The 24,164-nt window shown below is 35.8% G+C and overlaps 1 protein-coding gene across 2 annotated transcripts; it reads right to left on the bottom strand.

Annotated features, from left to right (window-relative positions):
* Positions 1-3,936: 3,936 nt before the first annotated feature.
* Positions 3,937-16,403, bottom strand: LOC114409657 (serine/arginine repetitive matrix protein 2-like). 2 transcript variants are annotated; one of them, XM_028373186.1, is made up of 7 exons: positions 16,066-16,403; positions 14,549-15,845; positions 9,381-9,587; positions 8,800-8,907; positions 7,810-8,677; positions 4,927-7,564; positions 3,937-4,283 (listed from the first exon to the last, which is right to left on the bottom strand). In XM_028373186.1, the coding sequence occupies exons 2-7, from the start codon at positions 15,744-15,746 to the stop codon at positions 4,254-4,256; spliced, it is 5,049 nt and encodes a 1,682-aa protein (XP_028228987.1). In that variant the 5' UTR covers positions 15,747-15,845; positions 16,066-16,403; the 3' UTR covers positions 3,937-4,253. The 2 variants fall into 2 exon arrangements, with proteins under 2 accessions (XP_028228987.1, XP_028228988.1); XM_028373187.1 differs by lacking the exon at positions 8,800-8,907.
* Between the last annotated feature and the right edge of the window lie 7,761 nt (positions 16,404-24,164).

Here is a 24,164-nt window from a genome sequence, read left to right as displayed (position 1 = left end):
ATTAAAGATTTGCACTTCGCCTTCACATTCTTATCGATATGAAACCTGCACAACAAATTAGTAGACTCGGGAAACACAGTTTTCACTGCATTCATCAGTGCTAGGTCTCTGTCAGTGACAATAACAAGAGGGAGGCGACCGTGTCTTAAAAATAGGCCTCGAAATCGTTCCAAAGCCCATACAATATTATTAACACGCTCAGCCTCCAGATATGCAAACCCAGCAGAGAATGTCATCGCCGTTGGTGTCACTCCAACAAAGTCAAGTAGTGGGAGTCTGTACCTGTTTGTTTTGTAGGTACTGTCTATAAAAAAACACCAGATGACATGCATTGCATAACTTTACTGCATCTGGGTGACACCAAAACAGATCACGCACCACAACTTCATCCTTCAATTTATGCCAATGAATGTATTGATCACGTTCGAGAAGCTTCATCAGATGCTGCATTTCGGTATCAGCTCCTCTTATTGAAGAACGATATGCACTTCTTGCATTGTAAATTTGCTTTATCGTGGTGTAACTGTCGGCATTGTGTTCCTTCAACGTTAGCAAGATGTTTTTCGGTTTCACCATCGACTTTGTCATATCAGCAATAATTTTCTTTTCTTCCTTAGTCAATCGCCCGGTGTATGGATGTCCAACTAAGGACTTCGCCAATTCATGATTATGAATCCCACAGATCAACTTCACCATCCAACCTTCCCCTCCACGCACTGGTTTCCCACGAAGCCTGAAGGGACAACCACATTTCCTACTCCCGGTGTCTTTTCTAACGAATTCTTTATTTCTACACTTGTACGTACCACTCCTTTCACACCCAATTAACACAAATGAACTTCTTTCTCTGCTACCGGTCTCTGTGTCAGATCTCATAATCACTGCAACAAATCCATTTTCATGGGCAACTGTTCGAGCCCATTGCAAAACATCATCTCGAGTAGCGAATACCTACAACGCAACCCTAACATATTAATTTTCATACAAACCATCAATTCAACCAATGACTCAAATTATCTATGATTACCTGAGATGTATTAAAAGCATTTGAACAATCGACATGTGATTCATTCACTCCATATTCTTCTTGATTATCATAATCATAATCCATATGCACTTCTTGTGACATCGCAAAGTCATACCTCCATTGATCTTCGTCCATCTTAAAGACATATGCATCATACACAAGTACATTCAAATTATCATATAACCACATCCAAAAATTTACAACACCTTAAATAACAAACATATTAATAGCACATATGCATCATACACGACTATATTAAAATTATCATATAACCACTAATACAAATATATTCTAAATTTATAACTACATTATTTAATTAAACTAAACTTATCACTATAATAAACAACTAATAAAACATTTTTGTACCATTATACATTTAAGTTACCTAAATCATTTAATATTATACCTAATTAAATTAATAATCCACAACATATATAAAACAGAAATATATATATATATATATATATATATATATATATATATATATATATATTATAAAACTGAAATTAAAAAAAATTGCTAATAATTTAACATTCCGGAAGAAGGTCTTCCGGAAGTTACGAATGCAAATTCCGAAAGAAGGTCTTCCGGAAGTAGTTTCTGGAAGCACTTCTTCCGGAATTGGCCTTCGTAACTTCCGGAAGACCTTCTTCCGGAAGTGGTCATTCCGGACCTTCCTCCTTCTGTGCCTAAAATTTCTTCCGGATACACTTTTTACTGTTTTTCTTCTCTAAAAACTAACCGGAAAACGAAATAAACGCGTACCTCCGACGAAATAGGAACAACAGCCACTAATAAAACTTCAAATACGGAACACGGGACCACCAAATCTTCAAATACTTCACTTTACGGGACCACCAACAGACTGCTGAAGGGACCACCACCGAAACAACAGCAAACGGAAGAAACAAACAAAGCAAACGGAAGAAGAAACAAAGCAAACGGAAGAAGAAACAAAGAAAGCGTAGTAAAACACAGCCTCAACACGTTAATTTAAAGAAATTTACACAAGGACAAAATCGTCATTACATACGCATTAAATATTATTTTATTTTTACTTATTATTATAAAATGAAAATTCTTTTTTCTTCATTTTGTTATAAAACAATAATCACGTTTACGAATTAATTAATTTTTATGGTTTAAATTAATATTTGACATGCGCGTAAAAAACAAATTATAAATATTAGTCATAATTACGTTCACTAATTATTTAATTATTTATGCATAATAGTATTAATTATTTTATAAATTAGTTTATGCAATTAAAAGTAAATTATTACAAAATAAAATATTTAAAAAAAAAAAACTAACTTCCGGAAGAAGCTTCTTCCGGGAACATTCCAGATGACGTTCTTCCGGAAGTTATCTGTGAGTACTTCCAGAAGACACAAATTCTTCTTCCGGAAGAATCTTCTTCCGGAAGAATAATTGCTGAAGGGCAGTTTCGCCATTTCACTGTTTGTTGGGTGCCCCAGCAATAATGCTGGGTGCACGTAGCAACTCCCGAAACAATTTAGACATTTTGACCCATCCCGCTTAGAGGTGGATTTGGCATACCGACGAGATAGCCCGCCAAATTTGAAAAGGAAATTGAAGTTTTTTTAGTATATGCCTTTCCTTTCATTTGAAAAATATATTTTTAATTATACTAAGTTTATAACTTTTGCAAGACACTTTCAGCCATTTTATTTGATACATAATACAACATTACACAAGATAAAATAACACATCATTTACCCCCTCTAATCAGTATGAATCTAATTTAACCAACCCGAGCCCATATATGTATAATATGTACACATGTAAAATCAAGGTTCCAAAAGAAATACAATGTGACCAGCTCTATGTCAACAATATAGAAGATCACAAATAAAGTTCATAAATTTGCTACCTCCACTTCGTTCATATGACACCAACTTTCTAGCCATCAAAGCAATTACAATTGTCTTTGATTAAAAGCTCCCAAGCTAAGTGATAATATATATATATATATATATATATATATATATATATATATATATATATATATATATATATATATATATATATATATATGTTTGAGAATAGATTTCTAATTTTATAAATTTTAACATACATAAAATTAATAACATAATATTATTTTTTTAAAAATGACCAATGGGTCAGTGAACCAACCTGTCCCTCCCCACCTGTGGCCCCCCGGGTTGGCAGAGTCACCTGCTGGGCTTAAGTACCTAACCAGCCCCGCTATTTTGAGATGGGTTGGGCAGGCTGACCCATTCCATCCCGCATTGCCACCCCTAATTTTAGCTCCCTTCCCTCCACTCCAAACACATTGGAAAGCACACGAGAGAGACAATTTCAGACTCCAAACTAAGATTTCTTTATTGGGTAGTGACTAAAAACTAAAATTAATCTAAAAAACCCTCGTAAGGAAGAAAATTGACCTTAAAGAATACAGTTTATAAGAAATATTTCCTTATGAGAAATTTTCACACAAACTCTTGTGCACTATACAAAAACCAGTAAGATATTGTCACTTACGTAACAAGATCAGGTGGTAGCCTGGATTTCTGCCGTTGGGGGGACTTGCTTCAATTCAAATATATAATAAAATAAAAGACCAAGGTCAATTTGCATTTTAATTCATCAGAATATAATAATGCATCATCAATCCTCCACGATTAAAAACAAATTTGATTAACAGCATCACTGCAAGAAAAGCTTCTTCATTTCCATGGTTCGGTTCGCAGAAGATATTTGATGAGGTCACTAGTAAAGAGAAACTTCTTAGTCTCTACCAACCCACGAGATGATTTGGAACATTTAAAAAGAAAACAATAACGCACCCAAAAAAAAAAAAAGATTACTGTTTTCTTTTAGTATTTTTTTTTTACTTGCAATTCGTTCTAGTTATTATTAGCTTATAAAAACAATAAAAAGAGAACTAATTCCAACTTTGCAATATTCACGGGTAAACTACTTCAAAATGCTATTATATAACATGAGGTGGAAACTATAAATTAAAAGCAAATCACAAAGAATAACAAGTAGAAAATACAATACATACATATTGGTGACGACCAAAACTTGAGGAACTTGAATGTTGATCAATCATTCTCGCACCTACCTAGTATGCCTTTAATTGAGAGGAGACAACTCCAGGGAAGCATCGATGTTTTCTGTTGAAATGATGCACCTATATTGACATTTAATGTTGGAGAAACATTTGCATACTTCACTTTCATACCTTGACATACTTGTCAACATAACCCTGCAGAAAATGTACGGAATGGAACATCACTAAAAGCAATTTGAATATTAACGCTTAGGGCATATTGTTATCCTTAAATCAACTTTCCTATTCTGACAAGAAATCTATAATGTTTTGGTAAAACAATTCTTATATAATGCTTCCCATCTCCAACTCCTTTATTAAAAATAAAAGAAAAAGGTATTTCCTTGCATATAAAAATCATTGGAAGATAGTTCACTGATGAAGTTCAATAGAACACTAAAACCTGTCTTACAGACAGATGTAGACAAAACTATCTGGAGTGTTGGATCTATGTAACCAGTAAGTAACACAGTTCAGCATAGAAACAAATTTTCAGTTAAAATCACTGAAGGAAACATTCAAAATGCAGTTAAAATCACAGTACTGGCCCTTTCAAACAAGTTACAAAGCATTCTTCTTTTTCATTTAAATACACTTATATTTCAAGACAAAAAGGCAAGTCTCTGCATCAAGCCTCGCATCATTTAGTCAGTGACAGAGATTTGTCTATAAACCTTTATTAATTCTCAGCACAGCTTTAGGTAGGGATGCAAACAAACAGAACTAAACACATAGCAGCTATGTTTAGCTTTGATGAGGGGAAAAAACACAAATAATAAGTGATGAGAAAATCAATTACCATCACAAGTTTAGTCAACTTTCGCTGTGATGAATCAATATATTGACTTATCTTCGTTTGGGACTTGGGTACACGGTGGCCTTTCATGGCTCCTGACACTTTATCCACAGTCTTTTTCACAATGGTTTTGAAAGCCACCTTACTCATATTACCTTGCCGCCATGATGGTTTCAAAACCTCCTTTACAAAGTTTGCAATGGAAACTTTGAACAATTTCATTGATCTGGAATCCTTACTCTTTTTTCTTTTCCCAGGAGACTTGACCTGATTAATCTCAACCTCCCCTGAAGTCAGTTTTGCAACATCCACATCATCACTTAGGCTCTCATTTTCAACAGCACCAACTTCTGCATCTGCTGTTTCACCATATTCATCAATATTTTGAGAAGTGGTAGAGGCAACAGCCCCAACCTCCTCCTGCTTGTTCTTCTCATCCGAGTCCAAAGACATGTAAGAACTTTTGGGCCTTAGGCTGATGTTGGATTCACCTGTAACTTCCTTCTTCTGATCAAAATCAATTTTTTTCAGAGAAGAGGATGATGGTTCAATGCTGTCAAAAATCGGGTCATATTGGTCACCACCAGACCTAGGTAAAATCTGACCAAGAGCTCTAGCTGATTTTGATGAGGAAGCTGACTGTCTTAATCCAACCACACCATCACCTTCCCCATTTACAGGAGTATGGTTCAATCTAGAAGAAGCATAATTGTTACCATGGATTATTTCATCTTCCTGTCTATAAATACTTGAACTGAATTTGGAACTTAGTGGTTTCTCAAAGGTTGATGCATAAGGATTATAGTGAGCAGATATTCTTGATCCCCCAAAAGATGGAAGAGAAGTTGAATGATTGCTATCCAGAAAATCAGATGGATATCTTGAAACAGTAACAGTCTCCCCAGGCACACCCAAATTAGCCTCGGATACAGAACATTGAAAATTATACATTGGTTGTTGCTTCTGTGATAATGAATCGATGTGGGAAGATGTCATAAGATGTCCTTCAGGAGGCAACTTGCCACCCAGAGTAGGTTGTAGTCTGTTCACATCCAACTTCCAGGAAAATTGATTTGATTGAGGCTGCAGGCTCCCAAATGATGTGGTACTTGAAAATTTTGAATCCTGCATAGGAAGTTGATTATGAAAATCATCTCTATTGAGATTAGAGCCTGAAGGCAATTGACTAGCTGGGTTCCCCTGAGGGAGATGCTTTGGAGAGAAAGGTTCTGTAAGCATGAAAATTAGTGAATGATCCTGCATTGGAGGGTATGCTTGATCCTGAAATTCAGAATTCTGAGAACCAGTTGGTAACCCAGACTTCATGGAAGTCTGAGAAACAAAGTCAGTTCTTGAATGCAATTGACTCTGATTGAATTCAGAAGAAATATATGATTTTACAACTCCTGAGTTTAAACTGGAATTATACACCGCTCTTGGTGGTGGGCCTGGTGGCGGTGGTGGTGGCAGTGGCAAGGATGTCCAAGAGCTATTAGGTGGTACATTGAAGTGAGCATTCTGCATGTGTAATGGAGCTGGGTAAGGTTCAAACTTTTCTCTCGTAGTGGATTGGAAAGGAAAGAATGCACTTTGTTGCATTGCACCATACTGCCTTGAAATTTGTGGCATATGCACAGGATTTTCACCCTGGAAATGTGAAACAGCAGAAGCTGGCAACTGGTAAGTATGAAGCCGTAATTCCCCAGAAGAACCACTCTGTGGAGGTAACTCTTCAAAAGCCTCAGAGTGCAATGAAGGCTGCTCTGATGTGACACATTGCCCAACAGAACTAGTGGCTGACTGTTGCTGAGTTGATGACAACAATGGTAACAGTTCACTACCAGGAGCTTCATTAACACTAGCAGAAACAATTGATCTTTTATCAGGTGATGAATCAGTCACAAAGGATGCATTCACATGCTGAGACATGTACCCAGAATGTTCTGGAATTCCAACAGCAGAAACATTGAATTGCATTTGCCGAACAAATGAACCATCTTCTGAGGGAATGACATCTTTATATGTACCAGATGGTTTAGAAGCATCACCACTGCCTAAAGCTTCAGGGTGAAAACCATCAACTAAGTGTTGCTGATGAGAATCCCCTGCTTTCAAACCATCATTTTTAAGGATTAAAGTCTTAGGTTCCTCCCTCACTACTATGGTTTCCAGCTTTTCAGGAGCAACCTCTCTGCTACATTCAGATTTACTTAGATTGATATTAACTGATTGACCATCAAGATGAATGGTAGTTGATGCAACAGCATGCCTTCCTGAATCTTCTTTTTTCTTCATTACTTCCTGGCTAGTTACATTCTGGAAAAGATTCACATCCTGACTTCTGAATCCATCACGCTCATTATCCAACACTTTAGAAGAAATACTCTTCATGTCTCCATTAATCTTAGATTCTTTTGCACGAGAACTGGCTTCCAGATCATGTTTATTCCTATAGCGCCTTGAAGTAGCATTCATGTCAGATTCATGGTGAATGTACTTGCAAGATGCTCCTCGATAGCACTTTCCTCGAAGGAAGTCCAAGCACTGATCCTTGTCCCTTTTCACATTCTCACCACGAAAGTCACCTGAACGTCTTGAGATTGGAGACCTACTCCTACTTCTTCGGTGCCAGGGAGACCAGCTGAAACAAAAAAAAAAAATTGAAAATTCTATATGGTATTTCTTTAGAGAGATAATTTAAGATATCAAAAACCAAGATTCAAAATGTAAAAAAAAAAGATAATAAATCTCATTAGCAGGAGGTTTTATGTTCAATCCATACAACAAATAACCTAGGAAAGGAAGAATAGTGCATACAGATAAAAATTGTTTGTTTGGGGACAAGATTCATAGGGACATCCTACAATGCACAATAGTGGTACATACCTGCGAGACCTGTTTCTTTTATCCCTTCTCCTGCAGGGACTCCTCCTATTCCTCCTACTCCTCCTGCCTGGAGGAGACCGGCTGCGACTCCAGCTTCTATCTCTTTTGTTTAGTCTGCTTGTCTGATGATAGCGTGAATCATCAGAGTCACTATCTGTAAGACCTTCTTTGAGATGTCTTCCGAATTCATCAACTTTCAGAACATTTGGTTCCAACTTTGAGGTTTTCCCATCATCTTCCTTTTCAGCATTACCACTTTTACTACCACTGTCAATGCCAGTACTCTCTAATCCATCTTTGCCCTTTAAAGCAGACACCTGATTTTCAAGGTTATGCTCACTAGACCAACGTGAGACAGATTTTTTACGGTAACGGGTTTCCTTAGACTCTCGTAATAAATGTGGAGCTATTTCCGAATCATCCTGCGATTTTCTGGAGAGCGGCCCAAACCCCTTTTGGGCACTGGAAGGAATCTTAGATCCGATATCAGTCTCCATATAACTCCCAGAATCTTTACGTGCAGCTGAAACACCAGTGTCAGCACCTCCTGAGACCGTGAAAACATTAGCATCCGCAGCATTGCCTTCATCTTCATTATCTGAAGTGTCATCAGAAGCATAATCTTGAAGAAGTCTTATTGGGCTGCCACTACTAATGAGTAGCCCAGAATCTCTATCAGTAGTAGTGGTTTCATTGTGATCAGAAGTACTGGTACGTGTGAAATCATCATCTACAGGAGCTGTAGATTTCTCCAAAGCTGCACCCAGGGGTAATTCAGCCACTTTAGTGGAGTCATTCACAGGACTACAAACCTTGGTAACAGATCTTACAGATTTGATGTGCTCTGATTCAGATAAAATCTCTGGTCCTGTATTTATTAGAGAGACTTATTAACACTAACAAAGTCTTTGTATAAAGCCATATATTAGAGAGTTAAACCTAGAATGAATTTGACATCAAATAAAAGAGTGGACTCTCTTAATATTCTACCACTTCTGAATTCTGATAGGGCTACGTCAAAAACGAGATAAAAAGTAATTCCTTCTGAATGTATTCCACATGCAATGATCCTGAACAATGACTTGCCACACCTATCCTCTTTTTCAATTATATAAAAAGAAATATGGTTAATCACTTCAAACTTATTGAAATTATTTAATGAAATGAAACAAATTGACAAAACAAAATCCTAAAGTGGATATTAGATGAAATTTTGTAGTATGAATAATTACTGCAATCCGTGCACTGCATAAAATCTGTTGGAAATAGTGAAAAACATTAAAACATCATTCGAACTTATGGGAGTTAATGTATCAGTGGAAAGATTAGAGTTGTACTAAAAAGTTCAATTCCTTATGACTGTTTGAGTAAATATAAAATTTATTTATGCTTTTAAGCCCCTAAACATCAAGGATGTTGAGTGCTCCCACTCAATCAAATTTACAGGACTTCTGTCTAATTTCTATAAGTCTATTTTAAAGTTTCTCAAGTCAATCCTCAAACTGTCAAGTCAAATTCAGTATTTAAAGTGAGAAACTTATCAAACACTATAAATTAAATACCAAATTTACCTCCATCCTGTTTGCTGGCTCCCAGGGATCCAAAGTATGATGCGCTGCACGATGAGATGTCCTTGGCAGGGTCATTCTCTGTTAAATTCTGCAGCTGCTTTATATTCTTATTCATGCTAAACACTTCATCATCCCGATTATGTCCATGAGTTAGGACTTCAGTGGCATAATTTGAACCTTGGTCCTTGTCAGAAAGTGTGATATCATCTTGACCCATCCATTGAGAAATAAAATAAAGCAGATCAGACTCAACATCTAAAATGAATTTTTATCTGTTTCATTGTTTGAAGTATTTATCAAATAAAAATTGCAAAGTAATCCAAATAAGTATTAGGAGACTAGTTTTTGCCACTCCTGTTCTCTCCTAGCCAAGCAACCAGTTATTATCCAAAACAATACATAACAACCTGTCCAATAAAAACAAAATTAATAACCCACTACCCCACCCCCCACCACCGGCCCAACACACTTTTTTCTGTCCTATTCTGCAACATAGACATAGTAAAGAAGAGGATATCAGAATAGAACAGCTGAGATATTCAACCTTGACTACTGATAGAGACATTATATCAAGTGAACAGTCTTTACTCTTTATGTAAGTGTATATGAATAACTAACTCTGGTTAGTTTTTCAATTGTTGCCAGTTAACAGTTAGCTTTAGTTAGATTGCAGTTACAACTGAATCTCAGCAGCATAAATACTGCTCTTGTAAGAGATCTCAGTGGCTTTGTATTTTCTTCTTCAATAATACAAATCCATGTTCTCTCTCTATATATACATCTTCTCTACATGGTAATCAGAGCTATCCGATCCATTTTCATGGCTTCCGCAAATCCTGGTGCAATGGTGCCACTCCGGTTAACACCGGCGCGGGTGCAGTTCTGACTGGTGAAATTCTGACCGACAAGATTCCGGTTAACTCTAACATTCCATTCTACTCTGAAATTCTGATCAATTCTGGTCGGATTCCGAACAACTTCGGCGCGATTCCAATCAATTCGTTTCCGATGAATCGAGATGTTCCAGTTTCTTCAGTTACCACAAATTTTTCGCATCAAATCACCGAAAAGTTGAATGAAAAGAATTTTTTACTCAGGAAACTGCAATATCTTTCTGATGCAGATCATGATCTTGACTTTGTCCATCCTTTGTTTTCGTTGTGGCAGAAGCAAGATAAATTTCTGCTTGTTTGCCTTCAATCTACTCTATCAAGCTCGTGTTCTTGGATTGACTCATTCCTATCAAGTATGGGACAAGATCCACGCATATTTTCATCATCAGACTAGGATGAAGGCTCGTCAGCTTCGGTCGGTACTTCGTCACATTACTCTTGACAATCATCATGTTTCGAATTTCCTTTCTTGCATTAAGGTTCTCATCGATGAGCTTGCATCTATCAGATATGCTGGTACTTATCATGAACACATGGATTCAATTCTTGAAGGTCTTCCTAGGGAGTTTGATTCTGTCATTGCTCAAATCGAAAGTCGCGTTCCTCAAATCACCATTGAAGAGGCTGAAGGATACATTCTTGCGCAGGAGCTGCGGCTTCGCAAATATACCAGACTCGAATCTTCGAGTAATTCCTTCACGCCAACAGTTAATCTCACTTAAGCAAGTTCGTCACATTCTACTGATAATGACAACTCAAATTCATACTCAGACACCAATGTTGTGTACATGAATAAGTAATCTTCATATTTGCAAGGTTTTGGTGGTCGTAATGGCTGTGGAGGTGGTGGCTTCAACCGCGGTGGTGATCATGGTGGTCGGAGCTCTGTCCAGTGTCAAGTTTGTTTCAAGTATAATCACACAGCTCTGACTTGCTATAATAGATTCAATCCTTAGTATCAAGCTGCCAATGGTGGTAACAATAGCAATTATGGGAGTAACAACAATTGTAATCAAAACAACAACAGGAACAATTCTTCTAATTCCAATTGGAGTTCTCAGCAAAGTCAAAATCAGCATCATAATTCTCAGAGTACTAATTCCTTGCCTCCACAAGCTATGGTGGCAAATTCTGACTCCAATGCTTCATCATCTTGGTTTCCAGATTCTGGAGCATCCTTTCATGTGACCAATAACTCACAGAATATCCAACAAACTACTCCTTTTGAGGGTCCAGATCAGATCTTCATTGGTAATGGACAAGGTCTGAATATCTCAGCCTCTTGGCCATTCCAATTGTGTTTCCCCTTTCAGTCCTAATGTCAAACTTATTCTTAAAAACATGCTTCTTGTTAGTTGTTCCTCAAATCACTAAGAATCTGATTAGTGTAAGTAAATTTGCCAAAGGTAATCATGTTTTCTTTGAATTTCATGCTAATCGTTGCTTTGTTAAATCTCAGGATTCCAAAAAATCCTTCTACAAGGAGATGTTGGACCTGATGGCTTGTATCAGTTTCCCAATCTTGAATTCTGCTCTGCTGTGTCTTCTTCAGCCTGTGTAAACACTGTTTCTTCTGTTGGTTGTAATAATACTGTGCCTAACTCTATATATATGGCACCTTAGGCTAGGTCACCTGAATTCTCAGACTTCAAAGCTAGTACTTAATCATTGTAATTTCAAATTTCCTGTAAAGGATGAACAGTCCTTCTGTTCTGCTTGTTGTATGGGCAAGATTCATAGATTTCCCTCTAAGCTTTCTCAAACTGTATAATTCTCCTTTGGAATTAATATACAGTGATCTGTGGGGTCCTGCTCCTATGAATTCTCATTGTCAATTTTGATATTATATGTCATTTGTAGATGCTTAATTCAAGGTTTACTTGGATATATTTTCTAAAGAATAAATCTGATGCTTTATCTGTTTTTAAACAATTCAAGTCACTTGTTGAATTGCAATTTAACAAAAAGATTAAAGCTATTCAAACAGATTGGGAAGGGGAATTTGAGTTTTCTCTTCCTTTATGTCAGAATTGGGGATCGCTCATAGGCTGATGGCAAGCGATTGATTAGATACACAACCGTTTGAAAGGCATGATCCCAAAAAGAAAGAGGAAGGGATGCATAGCCAAGAAATGCAATTGGGTGTAGGTGGGTCTTCAGAGTTAAGGAAAACTCAGATGGAAGTATCAATAGGTACAAAGCCAGATTAGTGGCTAAAGGCTTTAATCAAAAGTTTGGATTTGATTTTCATGAGACATTTTCTCCAGTGATTAAACCAGTGACGACTAGGGTGATTTTAACTCTTGCCATCACTCACAAGTGGCCCTTGCAGCAGTTGGATGTAAATAATGCCTTTCTTAATGGGCTGTTAGAGGAAGAAGTTTACATGACAAAACGTCCAGGTTTTGAGTATTCTGATAAATTCCTTGTGCGTAAGCTGAATAAAGCAATTCATGGGCTCAAACAAGCTCCTAGAGCTTGGTTTGAGAGACTCAAAGCTACTTTACTGAAGTTTGGGTTCACTGAAAGCAAATGTGACCCTTCTTTATTCATTTACAAGACTTCCTCTACTATTACCTACATTTTAGTAAATGTGGATGATATTATTATAACTGGAAATTCATCTTCATAGGTTTAGAAGTTAATTCAGCAACTCAATGCCTCATTCTCTCTCAAACAGCTGGGTTCTCTAGACTATTTTTTGGGGATTGAAGTTCATTCATTATCCAGTGGAGCACTTTTAATGACTCAGTCTAAGTACGTTATATGTTGCAAAAGACAAATATTTTGGAAGCAAAGCCCATTTCTTCACCCATGAACTCAAGCTGCAGGCTTTCCAAACATGGGTCTGATTTACTGCAGATCCTTCATTTTACAGATCTGTTGTTGGAGCTCTGCAGTATGTAACTATCACTCATCCTGAACTTAGTTTTGCTGTTAACAAATTATGCCAATTTATGGCTTCTCCTCTTGAATCCCATTGGACAGCAATAAAGAGAATTTTAAGGTATCTTAAAGGTGCTCTCTATTCTGGTCTTATTTTGTATCATGCTTCTCTTAATCACACCTTTCCATTAGAGGATTTTGTGACTCTGACTGGGCTTCAGACCCAGATGAAAGACAATCTACTTCTGGTGCAGCAGTGTGTTGGTCTTAACTTAGTAACTTGGTGGTCCAGAAAGCAGAAAGTGGTTTCCAGGTCCAGCACTGAAGCAGAACATAGAAGTTTAGCTGCTGCCACAGCTGATATTCCCTGGATTCAGACTCTCCTCCAGGTACTTGCATTTCCTCATACTACTCCTATAGTGCTTTGTGACAATTCAAGTGCAGTGCAGCTAGCTCATAACCCAGTTCTACATGCTAGAACCAAACACATGGAGTTGGATGTGTTTTTTGTAAGAGAAAAGGTCCTCACCAAGCAAACTCAATGTCGCTGAGCTAACTTTGGTTTCTCAGCCCCATTGAGTTTGCAGGGGGGTGTAAGTGTATATGAATAACTAACTCTGGTTAGTTTTTCAACTGTAGTCAGTTAACAGTTAGATTGCAGTTACAAGTGAATCTCGGCAGTATAAATACTGCTCTTGTAAGAGATCTCAGTGGCTTTGTATTTTCTTCTTCTTCAATAATACAAATCCCTGTTCTCTCTCTCTCTATATATATATATCTTCTCTACACTTTAAAGTGCAAGTGGTAACCTGTGACAAAAATAAAGATTTGGGTTCTCAAAATCCCAACCAACACACACACACTTCTCTTTCCTATTATGTTACATAAACTTAGTAGAGTACATGATATCAGAATAGAACAGTTCAGATATTCAACCTGAAGGCTACTAATAGAGAAATTATATCAACTAAACAGTCTTCTTTACTCTTTAAAGTGCAAATGGTAAACAGTGATGCAAAAATAAAGATTTGGGTTCTCACATTTCCATGATTTGTTATCCAAGTACTGGTATTTTATAAAAGTGCACCCTGCACTTTAGAGCATCCAAATCCAATACAACTATAAAGACTTACATATTAAGAATATATAACAGGAGAGAGCAGAGAGCACACTTAATAAGAGATACCATAATTACTTTCTAAAAGTGCATCCTGCACTTTAGAGCATCCAAATCCAATACAACTATAAAGACTTACATATTAAGAATATATAACAGCAGAGAGCAGAGAGCACACTTAATAAGAGATACCATAATTTAATACCTAAACGTGAAAATTGTTAAATATCAGTTTTTAATGCCAGAATCATAAAGTAACAAATAAAACTAACCTTCCATTTCCATGTCAGAATCGGCACTCACGGTTGTAACATGCAGACGATACTGCTCCCCTGAAGAGTATACTATATCTGATTGTCTTCTCTTTTCATGCCATCGAGTATCCAAATTATATTTCTTCTTCATCCACAGGAAATAAGTGTGAGCAATTGCAGCTTCGGTTCCCGGGTCTCCACCAATGAAAAATGCATATTCAGGATTCTGAAATTCATCTTGACAAATTTTATCTTCGATATCAGCACCCTTCTCAGCAATAAGCTGACACAAAGCTTCAATCTTCTGCACAGTTTTTTCTTCTGTTGGCTTGGGTGGGGGAAGATCCTCATCTCTGCCAGCACCAGCAACCTCTCTACAACTTGCACCATCCCAATTAGAATCAGAACCATGTACAGGCACAACACCAGACGGATGAGAAGCTACAACTCCGTCAACCAGTTCTGCAGCCTTTGATTCCAAGCCAGAAACCTTCACAGAGTGAGTGTCATCAGTGCGTGCACCATTTGATGATGCAGACGTTACTGGCGGTGGAGCCGGCAGAACAGGTGGTGGAGATGATGGCAATGGTGGGGGAACACCAGAAGGCACGTGGTAATTCCCAACAGTTGAATGGAAATACACTGAAGGAGGTGGTGGTGGAGGAGCATTATGCAGATTCTGAACATCACCGGACTGCAGAGGAGGACCATGGAAAGGAGGGTTATACAAAATATGTCCTTGGGAAGCCGAGGGAGGTGGTGGTGGCGGCGGCAATACTCTAGTTGGTGGCGCTGGAGCCCAAGATGTTTGTGGCCCCATGGTGTTCACATGGTGTAATTGAGAAGGGACAGCATACGATTGTCCTGAATTTGGCATCACATTATGCCAACCTTGAACAGCAAGGTTCAAGGAAACTGAGGAAGACGAAGTAGGAGGAGGTGGAGGCAGAGATCCGGGTAAATAAACATTATGAGGCGGTGGAGGTGGTGGTGGACCACCAATGTTAGGAGGTGGCAGCGGCGGTGGACCCCCAATATTAGGTGGTGGTGGTGGTGGTGGTGGTGGTGGTGGAGGACCACCAACGTTAGATGGTGGGAATTGATGGAAATGTGGCGGAGCTTGCTGATATGGCGGTGGTGGTGGTGGCGGTGGTGGCAGCAGCGGAGGGACAGAACTCTGCCCAAAATGAGAACCGCGATTCACTTGATTATACATCTTTCCAGTGCGAACTTTGCATTCAATTAAAACCAGAAATAAACTAACACCAAAATTCCAACCTTCACTGCTTCTAACAGAGCATAGAAGATTGATTCCCTGAACAATAACATGAGCAATAAAGTGAATAAACAATTCAGAGAAAAACAAGTTACAACATGAAGAAAAAAAATCCAACTAAGCTAGTCGGATAAATTAGATTCGAATTCTTGAACAAAAGAATTTAAAGAAACAAAATACCAAATAAAATGCATTCGAGAAAGCGTGATACATATTTCGCAACCGCTTTCTGTAAACACAGGAAAGCAATTCCCCTTACTCTTTTTATATTTGAATCATCGAAATTGCCGCGAGCGAAAGGATTCTTGCGAAACCACAGTTTGAAGGAAGAATCGCGAGGGAGAATGAAGATTGGGGAGGGGAAGGGTAGGATTTTGTTGGGAGTGAGTGAGAGAGATAAACCCTAGCTAGGGAAGAAGGGAGTTAGGGCCTGGGGTGAAGTACATTAGATTCGTGTAATTTGTGCGTGATAAGTGAGAAGGAGTAGAAAGAAGAAGAGTTTGGGGGAGTGAAAACAGATTAATGTCGGAAAGAGGCAATAGGCCAAGCGCATCTTGGAACTGTTACTGCCATTGGGTCAGGGTGGATGTTTGTGAAACTCGATTTTCTTAATACTTAATCATACAAATGATGTCTCAGTTATAATTAAAAGTTTAATTGAATATCTTAATTAAAGATTTTTAATTCAATATTTTAATAATTGAAGAATCCAATTCAATTTTTATTATAATTTAGGGACTAATTATGTAATTAAATTTTTTTTAATTAGTAGTAAATTAGTAAACTCTCATCTGCATTTTATATTAGTATTGGACCGGTGGATTATTGAAAATAAGAAGAAAAAAAATATGTTAAAGGAAAATATAATTTTTTTTTAATATAGTTGTAAATATATCACCAAATGCATGAATGAACTCCCTGAAATTAGTCTAATTTAAATATTTAAAGGGAGCTATGCTATTGAGAAAAAAAATTTAAGTTATCTTAACATTAGTGTGAAATATTCGTTGACTTATCTTTGTTAGAATAATTGATTACCTACTTTAGTTGAGTCTCTTTTCTCCATTAGAATTTTATCCATCTAAAAATGAAACCAAGTTCTTACCTAAGAAGAATGAGCACAAGAATAAACAACTTGTTGGTTGAAAAAAAGAAATTTAAGAGGATGTAGTTTTTTTAAGCTTTAAAAGTAAAAACATTAAAGCAATTATCTATAACAAAAAAATATTAAGAAAAAAATATATTTCTTAGGCTAATTTTTTTTTAACTGATATAAAAAGGATTTTATATTATTTTTTTTATTTTCTCTTCTACCATAAATAAATAGAGAAAAATATTTTCAACTTTTTACTTTTATTTTTTATTCTTTTAAATTTCTTTTAAATAAAATGTTTTTTTATATTTTATTTGTTTTATTCATGACCCTCTTTTTCCATTTTCTCTTCTTTTTTTTTCTTCTCCATTTCACTTATTATCTAAAAAAAATATTATTTCTCGTGAAATGTTGTGAACTAATCAAGTTTCATTTAGACAGTTATTTAAATATAAATGAAATACAACAAAATATAAATTAAAATATTTTTAAAAAAATTTATCATTATTAAAATGAGGTAATAATTTTTTTCTCTATCTTTGCATTCTTCAATTTACTCACAAAATTTTGTGTAAGGTGTCAAATGAAAAGCAGATGCACAAAGTTTTGTGACGTTCATCCATGACCCACTCTTAAGTAAGCACTTTTAATTGTTGTGTGCCTTTCTAAGATAAGCACATGTCATTTTGAGGTATCACACATCTTCTTACATTTTTTAGAAATAAGTCTTAAGCTCTGGTTGTTTCACCCATAGTTTTAAAAATCGGATCGACTCAATTAATCTAACTGGTCTGACTATGACCCAATGGACCAACCAATTCAATCCAGTTATTAGATCAGTCATGTAATTCACCCATTGCGACTAGGTCAGGTTGGTGGTTGGACCAAATGACTCGTGGGTCAATGTGACTTGGTCTGGCTCAATTTAAAAAAAATTAAAACGTTAAATGGTGAAAAAATTATATAAAAAAAATTAACAAGAATGAAAGGGAAAAGAACAAAGGCACTAACGAACTTATTTAGAACAAAGTTGAGATCTTTATCACCTCACACTATCACATGCTCGTAGAATTAGCATTGCCACAACTTGCAAGCTTGCATATTGTCGTTGCAACTTGCAAGCTCGCACATCACCTTCGCAACTCGCAAATCGTTGTCACATTAACCACAACATCGCATGCCATCACCATATTTTCTAGTTTGTGTCTCTAATTTTGCTCTTCCATATTGGCCTTTGTCATTTCAACGCCTCTCTCTCTCTCTGTTCAGTTTATGTTTATGTTTATGTGTTCTGCCCAATTTTTGTTCTGCTCGTGGCGTACTAATTTTGGACCTCATTAGTTAGGCTCATGAAAAAAGCAAGCTACATGCTATTTCCACCTAACATTTTTGCTTTTTCCACCCCAAATTTTCTTTGTAATTTTTGTTTCTAAATACAGAACTTATAAATTGCAGGGTGCACACCCAAAACCTTATTGGTCTCATCCAAACATATTTTAATCAAGCCTGTTTAGGTTTCTAGAAAAAAAAAAAACACGGCTTATTTGTGAGCTTTGTTATGTGAGTTTGTTGTTTGAACTCATGAATGTCATTGGAAGTTGAAACTTATGACTTTGTTATTTGTTTAGAACATGATTTATTTGGTTACAACCTCATGGATGGATGCCAATGAATTTGAACTTTAAGAATAAGTTTGAGGAATTATATTAATTTGTGATGTGATTTTATTTATATTTTCTTTTTTAAGGCATTATATAAAATGTTCAATCTTTTTTAATAGAGACCAAGTTTGCGACCCATTGGTTAAGCTATTGACCCAGTGCCTTGATCAGGTAGATCACTGGTTCAATTTTTAAAACTATGATTTCACCCTTAATAGTTGCAAACACTATCAGAAGAATTTTGCTTTTTGCAACTTCTAAAAGGAGAGTCTCCTTGTACTTTTCATACAAGCAAGTTCCATCAACCTAAACAATGGCTTGCAATATTAAAATTCATTGATTAGTGTTTTAAAAAATAAATTGGTGATCGTTTGTCAAGGCACACTAGTCATTAGGTGAATGGTCAAAACCAATGGTCACTAATTGAACTGCACGCCTCGGTCTATATTAAATAATATAATTTATAGGCTTAAATATGTTTGAGATCTTTGATATATATCCAATTTTTGTTTCGAATCCCTGATAAAAAAAATTGTTGTTCTGAGTCTCTGATATATTAAAAATTTTGTTTCAAGTCTCGACTATCAGTTAAGTGATGATGTAACACCATCTCAACGACTCTTCCAATATATATATATCAGTCGTTAGGATGGTGTCATGTCATCATTTAACTAACGATAGGAACACAAAACAAAACTTTTAATATATCAAGGACTCAGTACAACGAAAAAATTTATCAGGGACTCAAAATAAAAATCAGGTATATATCAAAGAGCTAGAAGTTATTTAAAACTAACTTATATTTAAAATGTTGTATATAAATGAAATGTGGTATGTACATACTATAATCGTTCATTAGTTTAGCGGTCAAAATCTTTTTTTGGCATTTGAGGAAATGTGGGTTCAAATCTCAACAAGTGCAAATCTAAAATTTCAAATTGACATTCACTTTCAAATATTCAATCTTTCAATTTGTGCATTTCACACGCAGACCTTGGGAAGTTTGGATAAAGAAAATCAGACAATGTGAGGTAGCATGTTGAAGCAATCAATGTGAACAACAATACCAGCATGAATAAAGTCAACAACAGACCTCATGATGTGCAGCAGCGTGAACAGAGCCACAGGTGGCATGAAGTCATGAACAATGTACAAATAACCAGTTAAAAATCTAAACCCGAACGAGTTAAGTCATTAGTTTAACGCTACTTATAACCAGTTTAGCACCGCATCAATGATGTCAGCACAGGTTGATAACATCTCTACTCCAAAAGCATGACCAAACAAGTGGCAAGTCCAACCCATGGTTTAATTGGGTGATCTAGTCTGATTTTAAAAATGTTGTCGTCAATACATAGTTTGGATGTCTAAAACAATTGATGGAATTGAATGAGACCCTCAATTATTTGACCTTGCTAGTTGTATATTGGCTTTGTTTGCTTCTCAAAGACAAAACCATGGAGATGAGCTTTTTGTTGGATCAAGTGACCTCAGAATAATTAAGAATGGAGGGTTGAATTAATTATTAATGAACCTTTACTAATTAAAAATATATCTTTCTTAATGTTACTAAATTCAATTAGGTTTTTACTATAATGTTAAGAAAGTAAAGACCAGAAATAGAAACTTAACCAAAAGTAAAAGCGATAATTAAAGGGCACAGCGGAAATTAAAAAGTGTAGGGAAAAAGAAGACAAACACAAGAAGAGAGACACAAAAAGAATTCAGGCGGTTAGTCCTTGGCGAATTCTTTTTGGCAAAGGGAGAAGAGAATGAAAAAAATGAATAGCACAAGTTTTTGAACAAAGAACTTTTCTTGGAAGAGAAAGTTTTGGACAAAAACTTTTAGAAAGATGAAGAGAAGATGAATCAGAAAAAATCTGTTGAAAGAGATGAAAGAAAATTGAAAGAGATGATTAAGATCAAAATCAATCAAAATGTTTCATGCCAAGGTCACATATTTATAATTTCTTGATGACTCAAGTCAAAACTTGTAACTCTTGACAATTCCTTTAAAACTAATTACTTAAAAAGTTATTACTTTTGAAAGAATCTTTAGAAACAAGTCACTTGAAGAATTGTGACTTTTGGAAATGGATTTTTCGAAAACAGTCATTGGTAATCGATTACCATTAAGGTGTAATCGATTACACATCAACAGATGTGACTTCATTTTGAATTTTGAAAATCTTAATGTTTTAAAATACTGGTAATCGATTACATGTTTATGGTAATCGATTACAGCTTTGTAAATCAGTTTGAAAAACAATGTTGGCTACTGGTAATCGATTACTACCTTCTGGTAATCGATTACCAGAGAGTAAAACTCTTTGGTAAAAGATTTTGTGAAAACTTCATGTGCTACTCAATGTTTTGAAAAACTTTTTTGGTACTTATCTTGATTTTTCTTGAATCTTGATTCTTGAAACTTGATTCTTGAGTCTTGAATCTTGAAACTTGATTCTTGAATCTTTGCTTGAAACTTTGCTTAACTCTTGATTCTTTGGCATCATCAAAATAACCTTGGAAGGCATTGCTTCCACACTTTTATACCTTTCAACAATTTGGGGAAATCAAAGTAGGATTTTTCCTAGTTGCCATAAACGTCTTTGATAGTCTTTTGCTTTGGCATCCAGACTTTCCTGTAGGTTGTAATGTACCCATCACTTGCCTTTATACGTGTTATCAAGGAAGACAATGTAATTGATGGATCATTCTACATCAAAGGGTGGATACTATGACTGATGAGCATATATCTAAGCTTTTTATGATCCTAGATAACGATAGGACTTAAACGCGTAAGGGTTAACGAAGCTTTCGAATCTCCCATTGTTTTCTTGCTTGTGTGAATGTTTCCTTGCACCTCTAAGCACATTGATTGTCAACACATTTACCAACCAATATGGTTGGGGTAGAATTCTCAGTTGTGAAATGAACTCTTTTTTTCACACTATACAAGTCCAAAGCAAGTCAAACTTTATCTTTGTTTTGAAAATGCATCCCCTCAAAAAGGGTTCCCAGAGCATGTTCCATTTCTTGGTGATTTAACACATGATTGTACTCTTAATATTTAAAATTTGCAATTCAATATGATGCAAGTGTGGGGGCAAGTAATATGAAAATGCAAGTGTGGTTGTTGAAGGGCATGTAGACTCAAGCTTGTCATTATTGTTGTTGGCTTCATCATCATCATTGTCATCAGGTTGTTGGACTAAAATTTTATCTTTGTCTTCATTAAAAGGACCAAGGTATTCATTTGATTGTCTGAACACTAAAAATTTAGTATCATTTTGTTCAGTAGGTGGGATCACCCCTAAAGGGATGACCTCTACTTCAGGGCTACTCCAAGATGCATATCAGCATATGTAGATGTTAATTCAGACAAAATGATTGTGAAACTAACAAATCGGTGAGAAATGATGTGGAAAGAAGTTGTGTTGAAGATGTGGTTGACTTCCATTCATTTTGTTGTGATTAGGTAAAATCTAATGTGGTTTGGTAGAAATTGACATGAGTGTTTGATGGGGTTGCATCAAATCCAAGTGAATAAATGGATTAGGGATATGAAAAATAATGGGGTTGTGAATTTATTGGTTAAGGAATTGAGTTGGGAACAACGCTAGGAATAATACTTTGCTTGATGTTTGCATACATCTCAATGCATGTAACATCTTCTTGTTGACAACAAATGAAAATCATACCTTAAACATTGTCATTGTAAAATATTTTGCATGCCTTGTACTTGAGTATTCTGTGTATAGCTACTTATGGGTAGCAAAAATAGATCTCATAGACTTGGTTAGCTAGTTATAGTTTGATAGTTTGGTGGATTTTGTTTTTCAAGGCTTCACATGGGATGCCTTGTTTTAGTGTAAACATTTTGGGGTTGAAGCAGACAAATGTATCCCCTTTTTTTGTTTGTGTAATTTGACCATTGTAGTGCACAAAAAAATTGACATATTAGGAAGTCATGTCCTGTATAGTGTTTCAAAATATGGAAGTAATTTTTTGAATAAGGAAGTATTGTGTGTGTTGGACAAGTGACCTCAATAACTTAAGAAGGGGGTGAATTAAGTTTCAAAATTTTTCCACTAGCAAACTTTAACCCCCTTTTGAATGATAGGCTCAAAATGCAAAAGAAGAAGAAGAAGAAGAAGAAGCAATTAATTTAATAATGTTCTTTTAACTGCACAAGACAAAATAATGTGCAATAAAATAACTGAGATAAGAGAAAAGAGAATTGCAAACTCGATTTATACTGGTTCGGCCACTTCCCGTGCCTACATCAAGTCCTCAAGCAACCCACTTAAGATTTTTCACTATCTCTGTAAATCCTTTATAGACTTTGAACACACCTTGGGATCCCTCACCCTTGTGTTCAAGATTCTCCAAGAGACAACCAGTCTCTTGATTACAATTCTTACAATCCAAGAGACAACTAGTCTCTTGATTACAATTCTTACAATCCAAGAGACAACCAGTCTCTTGATTACAATTGAGTTTATGAGATAAACAGGAAGATTTCTCTCCTTTAGAGTAGATGATGCAAATTGAAAATCCCAAAGGAATTTCTCCCTTTTAGAGATGATAATACAAATTGAAGTTCCTAGATGAATTCTCAATAGATTTACAAGTGTTTGCTCAATAGTTGTTGAGAGAGCATTTGACAATTAAGTTCTCTTAGAATATCTCTCTTGCTTTTTGAAGTCAGACACACACACACACACACACACACACACACACACACACACACACACATATATAGGCCCATCGTGCCTTTTCAAAATGATTTGAAGAGATGTATCTTTTCAAAAAGTTTTTATGAAATTTTCAAATTTCAAATTTCAAACTTTCTGAAAAAGCTTTTTAAAATAATTTTACCTCTGGTAATCGATTACAATGCCTGGTAATCGATTACCAGTGGAAAAATGCCTTTTTCAGAAAATGTTAAAAATATTCTAAAACCTTTTATAATCAATTTAAAAACTACGTTGTGAGGCCAAACCTTTGCAATCACTAAGAGACTATTTTAACAAAGATAGACTAGGACTTAGCTTTTTTCTTGATCTTTGTTTTCTTGGTCTTGATTTAGTCTTGAATCAATCTTTGTTTACTTAACATTGAATGTTTCTTGAATTAATCTTGTTTGATTATACTTTGGCATCATCAAAAACCTGTATTCATACATTCACAGTGTGGATATGTAAATGAAGACTGAGACAATGTCTATATATAGGCCAAATCCCCTTATTGGTTGATGCATTTCAACTATTCATTTTTTAGATTCAATTTGCATCGTTCATTTTTAAAATTGAAATTAAAGCATCAGTTTTCCTGTCGCACTAACATAAAGCAAAAGAATCCTTGACTCATTGATGTAAAACAAAGGAATCACTAACATACTCATGTAAAGCATCAGATACGCTGACACACTAGTGTAAATAAACAATCACTAATGCTTTGACAAAAAGTAAATGAATCATTTACAAACTAACATGAAGCAAAGGAATCCATGATGCACTAACGTAATATAATTGAATCACCAACGCACTAACATAAAACAAAGGAATCACTAACGCACCAACATAACGCATTGGATTCCCT

This window comes from Glycine soja, chromosome 4 (genome assembly GCF_004193775.1).
Source record: "Glycine soja cultivar W05 chromosome 4, ASM419377v2, whole genome shotgun sequence".
NCBI classification, from domain to species: Eukaryota; Viridiplantae; Streptophyta; class Magnoliopsida; order Fabales; family Fabaceae; genus Glycine; species Glycine soja.
This window is presented reverse-complemented; position numbering and strand designations above follow the sequence as displayed.